The sequence below is a fragment of the Leptonotus elevatus genome, chromosome 16 (genome assembly GCF_054856555.1).
Source record: "Leptonotus elevatus isolate MCC_2025b chromosome 16, RoL_Lele_1.0, whole genome shotgun sequence".
In the NCBI taxonomy this organism is placed as follows: Eukaryota; Metazoa; Chordata; class Actinopteri; order Syngnathiformes; family Syngnathidae; genus Leptonotus; species Leptonotus elevatus.
In genome coordinates this window covers 15,901,735-15,910,365 of record NC_141254.1, presented here as the reverse complement: position 1 = coordinate 15,910,365, position 8,631 = coordinate 15,901,735, and the positions used below count along the sequence as shown (strand labels likewise).

The following is an 8,631-nucleotide window of genomic DNA, read 5'->3' as shown; positions in this document are numbered from 1 at the left end:
CACCGTCACCATACATACAAAACTGTTTCATTCTATTCAATTATGTCATCATTAATGTATGTTTTTATAATGTGCAATATCGTGCAGTGCTCTTTTTCCTTATTAGAATACACATTCGCTGGGATAGGCTAAGATCTCCCGCGGCCGTCACACTGAGGACAAATGATACATGAACGAGTTTTCATATTTTAAATGCAATGTACCAATTTGTTCACTTTGGCCATGACCTTACCATTTGAGCATGATGTAAACACGTAGTCTGCTGGACAAATTGTTGGGAAACATAAAGCAAGCAATTAAATCTATCTTATTTTGTGTTTGCTTTCTAATTTTAAAATCATAATAAATAAATACATAGATATTAAAACAGAAACGCCAGTCATCAGTTTAGCCAGTTTTAATTGTTTTTAAAACACTTGGTTTAGGGGGAAAATTACAAAAGTGTTCTTTGACAGCACAGTATGAAACCAGCCCAATGAGAAGTGAAGGGAGTGTTTCTTTAAAAAGCATCCTCTATAAATGATCATTAAAACTGGCCTCACCATACACATACTGTATTCACTAAAACAGATACAAGCAAGAGTTTAAATATACAACGGCTGACCCCAATGTAAATACATTTAAAAGAGTTTCTTTAAAAAAAAAAAAGAAAGAAATTGGAAAAAGGGGCAATTAAAGAAGTCCCAAAAGGTATCCGGTGGTAAAATCATGTAGTATTACAATCGTTCCACCAAGGTTAAAACAGCAAAGCACTTTGGCTGTGACAGTGTGAGAAATAGGGCAGCCAATAGAGGTTTCCATCCAGAAGAGTTTCAACATATTCACTGATTGTTTCAGTGTGTTACCGAGTGCTGTCTTGTTATCATCAGCAGCTCAGTTGTCACACTCCTCATGTTTGCATACATTGTAAAGAGTTGCGCAGTCTCTCCCAGAACTCATCCTCCGCAATCATTTAGAAAAATATAAGTAATAGCTCTTGAAGAAAACCCCCAAATGTGGGATATTCTTATAGTATCAGGAAATAAAGAGGGAAAAAAAATCTAAGAAATACAGTTAAATAAATAAAAAAAAATAGCGTGGAATACCTATAAAAATCCGGTGGTTTTGTTGATGCTTGCCACGCTTCTGTTTCACCTGGCAGTGCTAATAAATGAGGGCTCACTCCCACATCCAAGTTGCATCCTACAGTCCCGTGTGAAAAAAGTCACCCCAAAAATATCTAAAATATACGTTGGTGTTTTGTAGAGAGATTTTGTTTGTTCTTTCTGGATTGACCAACAAATAAGTGATTGATGCTGATGGTGAAGAGGGACCGCGCCAAGGGAGACTTTCACAGTGGGCAAATGAAGTCGCTTTGTGTTGGCACCCAAAGGTCGGCAAATTGTTAGGGCAGCAGCAGTGAACTTCCTGTCCGATCAAACTTTTTTCCTTTGGACAGCGCAGCCACTTGTTTCATCAGCTCTCTGTTCTTCGCCTGAGGAAATCAATTCAATGATGCAGAGTTATGGCCTGGTTTGAATAATATCATTAAAAAAAGATGGTGTTCTTATTGGGAAACAATGTTTTGAGGCGAGGCGAGGCTCCACATACCAGTGAGCTTTTTTTTTTTATTGAACCAAAAACAAACTGTGATTGTCAAAGAAGAAGCAGATTGCATATTTATTGAATTTTTGTTGAGTAGTTTCTGAACAGTACATGGAAAAATATATATAATACGGGGTCAATTATTTTCTTTAGGCATGGCCAAGTATCAATACCAGCTATCAGTATCGGGCCAATATCAAACCTTATTTCAAAGTATTAGCACTCACGATCAGGAACTAGATATTAGAAATGAGAAGAATAGAAATTTGTCATTAATTTCAATCAATTTTAAGGCAAATGCTACATTGGGTCTCTCTTTGGTCTGTAGTATGGTTTCTAAATATTTTTTGATAAAGTATTTTCCATTTACCAATAAACTTTGTCTTAATTATGTACTGGGCTAAAGGGATACTTGACTCACTGAGCTATTGTCAGCAGTAAAAAGTTAATATTTTGTCCAGAATTAATTTGATAACTTCATTATTTTCATGTACAATTATTACCTTTAAAAACACCTTTTTTTTCACTTGCTGTCGACCGAAGATGACATCACCTGTGTTGAGGAAATAGGTAACGAACGACTAATCGTGGCTCACCTGTTTTCTGGGTTTGGTCAGCAAACTGAGCCATGATGGGTCATTCCATCTCCAGTCGACAGCAAGCGGATTTTTTTTTTTAAGGTATTAATTGTTCATGACAAATAATGAAGTTATCACATTTATTATAGAAAAAAATATTATCTTCTTACTGTTGAAAATGGCTTGATAATAATAAAAAGGAAACATAAAAAAACAAAACACAAAGATCATGAAAAGTGACTGAGATGTTGCAATTTGATGATGTGGCTACCTTGGTGGTGTTCTACAAGGTTCTATATTAAGTCCACAGATTTTTACTCAATACCTGACATAAATGTCAAAATCAAAATTTTCTTTTCTCTGTATTTCTCATTGGCAGCCATGTGACTCAGCGGGTGCGACTGCAACAAATATCAGTGTGGTACAGTGACCAAACATGGTTCAAATTAGAGACATACATTTATGTCTACCAATTTTTGTGTCCGACTTACTTGAGTTAGCTGATTTTTTTCCCATTCATCATCATAGAACCAAACCATCATAGAACCAAACCATAGCACTTGTTTCGCTCTATGACGCTCAAAGTGACACGTATCCCTTTATGACACTGATCTCAGCGTATACTGCTGTGCGGGTGCTACAAGAATGTGTAAGTATTTTACCAAAAGCGATGTCTTCTCTTGCAACATGCTATGTTTTGGAAAACAAGACAAGAGCAGCTGGTTTGCTGGACAGAAAGACGCAAGTAACTCACACTAATTACAGCAACTTCAATTAGTGTAATGGTGAGTTGTAGTTTTAATTATTTGTTTTTATTGGTTTCTATGCTTGCCTGTTGAAAAAATTCATTAAGTACAGTTGACTACAAATATGTTTAGTCAATCGATCCCTGATATATACAGTACTGGTATGGCTTTAGACCTCTAGCGTGGGATAGTTATTTAGGAACTTGATTTCTGATACGCAGTAAATGAATTGTGCCCATTACCTGCTGCTGTTCCATCGACTCTTTGTGTGCCTTCTCCATTTGGTTCATCTTGACTCTCATGTTGGATTCTTGGTACTGAAAGTCTGCTTTTAGCTCTGTTAGCTAAAGCCAAAATTGACGGGTCAGCATTGTAAACATACAAGCTAGCAACTAACAGTGCTGCTGCTTCTTCTAATGACGATGATAACCAACCTTTCGCTCCTTGTCGAGTATGGTCTGATCCCTTTGCTGCAGGAGTCTCTTTAGTGACATCACCTCTTCTTTCAGCTGGCTGATGAGAATGAAGTTGTCAGTTCCTCCTGAATCCATGGACTGGGTGATGGAACTGCTGTTTAAGAGACAGACCATTGATAAGAAACGTCAACATAGGGAAGGAATTTAGCGGAAAAGGAATTAGCATACCTGTCACCATTTGATGGCTTCATCTCCAGTTTTGGTTTCTTCTTTGGAGTCTCTTTTTGGATTGAAGATGATTTATGGCTGCAGAAAGTAAAAGATCATAAAAATACTGTTGTAGGGGTGTCAAAATTAGTGCGTTAATTTTGAGTTAATATAAAGTCCCTTTAACGCCACTCATTTTTTTAATGCGCAGTTAAAGCGACACTAGTTTCAGTTTACGTTGATATGGCGGTGCCGTATGGACAAAAGTGGTAATGTTATGCCTGAAGGAAGACCTCATTTCCCATGAAGACAAGCACATTGCGTCGTTTTTTTAGCTCACGCCAACGAGTGAAAGCCGGGCCAATGTTGATCCTTGAATGTCCTTTTATCCAGGTAGCTTCCCCTTTTCTTTTTTATCTCCTGAGACAAAACTTTTCAGTTTTGCAGCTTCTGCCAGGAAAGCAGTAATCGTGCGTCGACATTCCAGTTGACTTCCGCCTTTGTAACGAATGGGGAAAGGGGGAAGTGACGTTTGCCATAAAGCAGTTAGCACATTTGTAGTTTTTTGTGTGGCAGTGTTCCTACCAACCTCCTCAAAGTTGCTTAGTGCCAGTAAAAATTATACAGACCCCCCTAAGGACATAGCAAAGGTCCCATTCAACTAGTTTAAGTCGATGTTTCGTCAGCAGAGTTATGAAAATATTTTATTAGCGTTGAAAAGTTCCTTAGTGCTACTTTAATGACCACCCCTTACTTGTAAAGCCTGTACTGGGGGAATTCCAGTTGCACCGCAACCGATACATCCACGAATACATTTTATAATAATGCATATATATATTTGTGGAGACTAGTGTCAAGTTGTATTTTACAATTTTAAAAAATTGCAGAATTTCACACGTTATTTATGTTAGATTAGATAGCTCTTAATATGAAAAGAAAAATGCACTGAGCTGTCACTATTGTCTTACAAATGCAATTATGCCATCTAGTGGCAGAAAAATGACCCCAACACAAATCAATATGACTCATTTTTTTACAGTACGGTCCATCTTTTTAATTTTATGAATTATTATGGAATTACTGTATCAATGACTAAAAGATGCAGCCATGTTTATATTAGTTTATTTTTTTCCCCCACTTTAATGTTAACATGAGTATGAAAACTGAGAAAAAAAACATACATTTTATTGTACGTTTAGAACAGATATAAAATTGCCGATTAATTGTGAGTTAACTATTGAAGTCACGAGGTTAATTACAATTCAAAATTTTAATCGCCTGACACCCCCAGTTGATACCATTGGCATATTAAAAAAAAAAAGGAAAACTTTACCTCTGCTTCCACAATCCTTGCTCCTGCTCAGGACTCAAGCTCCCACTCAGTCTGCGAAAGACAAATGGACTTAGACAGTATACAAGACCTGGACTGAATTGGGCAAAACAAAGCAAAAAATTCTGTCAGCGTACTTGTGGTGAGAGCTGCTGTGTCTTTGTTGTTGATGGTGATGATGGTGCTGCCTCGAGTGATGGTCTTTCTCATTCAGGGACGAGGAGTTAGAGGAGCCAAAGCCTTTCCTCTGCTCCTTGGTTTTCTGCAGAACACGACGATAGGACAGAGTGCAGAGCCAGCACAGCAGCTTTCCATCCACCTGTGGGACAAGATGGACCCATAAGACGCAGCCACTTAAATCAAAAACATTTAACACGGCACGTGTCTGGCTGATACCTTTCTCCTGCCTTCCTCCTTGCGGTCAAAGGCACACTGCTGTTTGCACTGCTCACAGGTTTGAGGTGGCCCGTATTTCTTTTCTGAGTTTGTACAACGTTGGCACTTTGTCCCAATAAACGCCGCAATAATGTTACAGTACTGACACGGTTTGGGCTGCAGAGAAAATGACGGTTACAATTATTTATGTACATAAAAAGTGAAAGTAAGAGAGGGTTAAGTTGCGACTCACTGTTCCAAACTGTTTGACGTTCTGGGCACATTTCTTGCAGATGGTGTTGGTTTTGCTGTCAAAAATAGACACACATTAAACAAACCCAGAGAGAAATAACGCAGCACTATAATAGAATGAATAAAGCCTCTGAATCAGTGTGTTACCTTTCCTGCTGAAACTCAGATCTGCAGTAGGTGCATTTCACTATTGGGTGTGCGATGCGACATTCCTGAGGAGAGAAAACAAGTGTCAAATATTCAATCAGACACTAGTAATAAGAAAACCTGATCAGAAATCAGTGGTTTGCAAACATATTCATAACCCCTTCAACAAAATGACAAATAATTGTGAACTGGACAATAAATTTTTATTTACGTTCTTCTGGCGTATGTGTGGAAGAGCTTTGAAATTTTCCACACAAACATTTTTTAGTGTGGTTTAATTTTCACAAGGCATGTTTTGGCCCTTCTATGTTTAAAATCCACACTAATGGTCAAATGAATGGGGGAACGTAATATGCTTGTTAACCAAGTCAATATGTGTAGGATTTTAGGAACTCATTGTGTGCGTGCATTAGTAAGTAAGTGTCTCAATATTAAGTGTTATTTGAGATTGTTAATATGCATTGCTGTTATGTAAAACAGCACATTATTGTGTTTTTTGTTGTTGTATGAGCTAATTTGAGTTTTTTTTACAATATTGTGACCTTTTTTTAATATCGTCAACCTCCCCACAATATCGTTAATTATCACATTGTGATCTTCATATTATATTGTATCGTGATGTTTGGATATAGTTACATCCCGAATACGGACTACAACACATTGTCAATTTCAATAGATATTTTGTATTGGACAACGTACATTTTTGAAGAGGTACCTTATGAAGTGCCTAGTGATGGGACACTGATTTTCTAGGAATGGTGTATAAAGAATCATTATAATATGTAAACACTTGCAGTGATTTATTCGAAAAGTGTTGCATATTGACTGGTAACTCTTTGCACTACTCAGTAGGTAAGAAATAGCTCTTGAGTTTCAAAAAGGTCTGTGATCCATGGACCTGTGGAAGTATAGCTAATTATTAAGTATTTTGAGACCCCTTTTATGATAGCCGAAACATTTTATTTTAGAAAGTTTATCAGGAAGAAACATACTGTATAATGACATAATTACGATCAATTTGGTCCCTAATGTAATGACCCGCTGCAAAATCTGGGCCTGTTTTGAACATTTAAAAAAAATTAAATCAAGTAGTAGCAGGTTACAGATTAATTGTACCTTCTGCCATTAAGTGAAGTTGGTTTAACAGCTCTGCCTGTCACTATGTGTAAGATACTTTATTTGTACTTTTTTTTTTTTTCATCAGATAAATGTGAATTTGTACAATATCGGCAGTTCAGTGACGATATAACGACATAAGTCGCCACAGCAGCAGTTGGGAATGCAAGTTTGAGCACATCCTCTGGAATTACTCAAACTTGACTAGATTCTTCAATGCAATCAAGCATATTGTGAATAATGGAAATAAAAATTTATGTTGACACTCCAGTTTGTTGCTGAACAATTTTTTTTTATTACTACTACATTACAGTGTCTTGTTATTGTTTGCAAAAAAAAAAAAGGTCATGTACTTGTGGGATCCGCTACAGATACAAACCTTGCACAGCTGCTGGCCTTGCGATAGCTCCTCGAACGGGTACCGCTGGTTACACTTTGTACAGGCGTACAGAGCCGACGTTGCCATTCTCGTCCAACTATTGACGCCAATCTAAACGAGCTAAAGCAGTCCAGCGGGAAAGTGACCGGATTAAGGGCGCTATTATCTAAACTGGCACTGGCTAACTGGAACTAAAAATACGCGCACAATGTGATGGCAACTACACATCACCAGCTAATGCTAGCTAGCACAGCTAAACACTGTAGAGGAGGAAGCTGTGAGGGAGCCGAAGAACAATAAACTCTATAAATGTGATCTATGTCCGCTCGACCGCCACGTGACCAGACTGGTTTAGGTCTATTAATTATACCGCCTTGAAAAAAAGCAAAGATTACAAATGCAATCTGGGAAATGTTTCAAGTTTCCAGTGTTCTCGCAGATGGTTTTTCCTGTTTTCCTTCTCTCTTTTCGTACAGAAGCCGTCGTCCTCATGTCAGCGGATGTGGTCGATGACGTCACTGGAAGCACGGAAGTCCGCGAGATTCACTTTTTCAAATCATTTACAGCCAATCACATTACCGAATTATGTGAAGCTAAAATCCTAAATCTCGTCATTTAGAAGAAAAAACTAAACTCTAAATCAATGATACATTAATGTTTTCATACTGCTCACCCCTGCTGTACTGTAATAGTAACGCAGCTGGCATAGCACTGCTGCTTCACCCTTAATTATTTTACCAGCAAACTCAAAAGCAACAGGCAATTTCACAAAACATGACAACAGATTAAGGATTTTTAAATTATTTTAACACAATTAACACTCTTAGTTACAGTGAAAATTTCAGGTAAGAAGTTTTAACGGTAAGAAGTGCTTAAAGCACTGCAGCCAACTACAAGCCCTTTAAAATGTTGCTACATTACAGAATAATACAAAACAATAACATCTGTTAAAGCATATGGAAAAGGGGGACTAATGCCTCAAAGCAAATGCTACATAAAAAGGAAAACTTAACATGGTCATGCTAATCTTCGAAATATTTGCAATTATTGTGGGAGAAAGGCACAAGTTAATGCATCAAATGTCCTCCAGGTTTGTATTATGAGAGAGACAGCTAAAATATTTTTTAATTCCAAGTTTCCTTATGACATGCAATCACAATTGTATAGTTTATTTGTATTTTTTTGCCGTTTTGGACAAGGCACATAATCTATCAGATTACTTAAACTGGATGATGTGATGCAAATTATGAGCTGTATAACACACTGTGCTGAATATCATTGTGTATATTGGCAGCTACATTGCTTTGAATATCATTATAGTGTATATTGGCAGCTACCCCTCCCACACCACCCACACACACACACACACACACACACACACACACACACACACACACACACACACACACACACACACACACACACACACACACACTACAATTCTGAGTAAAAAGGCCCCTCTTGTGTGTTGCCTGGGAACAAGCAGATCACGTCTAAAACT

The 8,631-nt window shown here is 37.6% G+C and overlaps 1 protein-coding gene and 1 long non-coding RNA gene across 3 annotated transcripts; one reads left to right on the top strand and one right to left on the bottom strand.

Moving 5' to 3' along the window:
- Window positions 1–382: 382 nt before the first annotated feature.
- fam76b (family with sequence similarity 76 member B) lies at window positions 383–7,779 on the bottom strand. Of its 2 annotated transcripts, none has more exons than XM_086099053.1 (10): window positions 7,131–7,779; window positions 5,636–5,700; window positions 5,490–5,544; window positions 5,258–5,413; window positions 4,999–5,180; window positions 4,865–4,915; window positions 3,553–3,630; window positions 3,343–3,475; window positions 3,151–3,252; window positions 383–1,474 (listed from the first exon to the last, which is right to left on the bottom strand). In XM_086099053.1, exons 1-10 carry the CDS (start codon window positions 7,215–7,217, stop codon window positions 1,385–1,387), a joined length of 999 nt encoding a protein of 332 aa, XP_085955179.1. In that variant the 5' UTR covers window positions 7,218–7,779; the 3' UTR covers window positions 383–1,384. The 2 variants fall into 2 exon arrangements, with proteins under 2 accessions (XP_085955179.1, XP_085955178.1); XM_086099052.1 differs by having other exon boundaries at window positions 3,343–3,478; window positions 7,131–7,767.
- On the top strand, window positions 2,784–7,021 carry LOC147160972 (uncharacterized). Its single transcript, XR_015097430.1, has 2 exons — window positions 2,784–2,947; window positions 5,076–7,021. It is a non-coding gene; the product is annotated as an uncharacterized LOC147160972 (long non-coding RNA).
- Window positions 7,780–8,631: the final 852 nt, after the last annotated feature.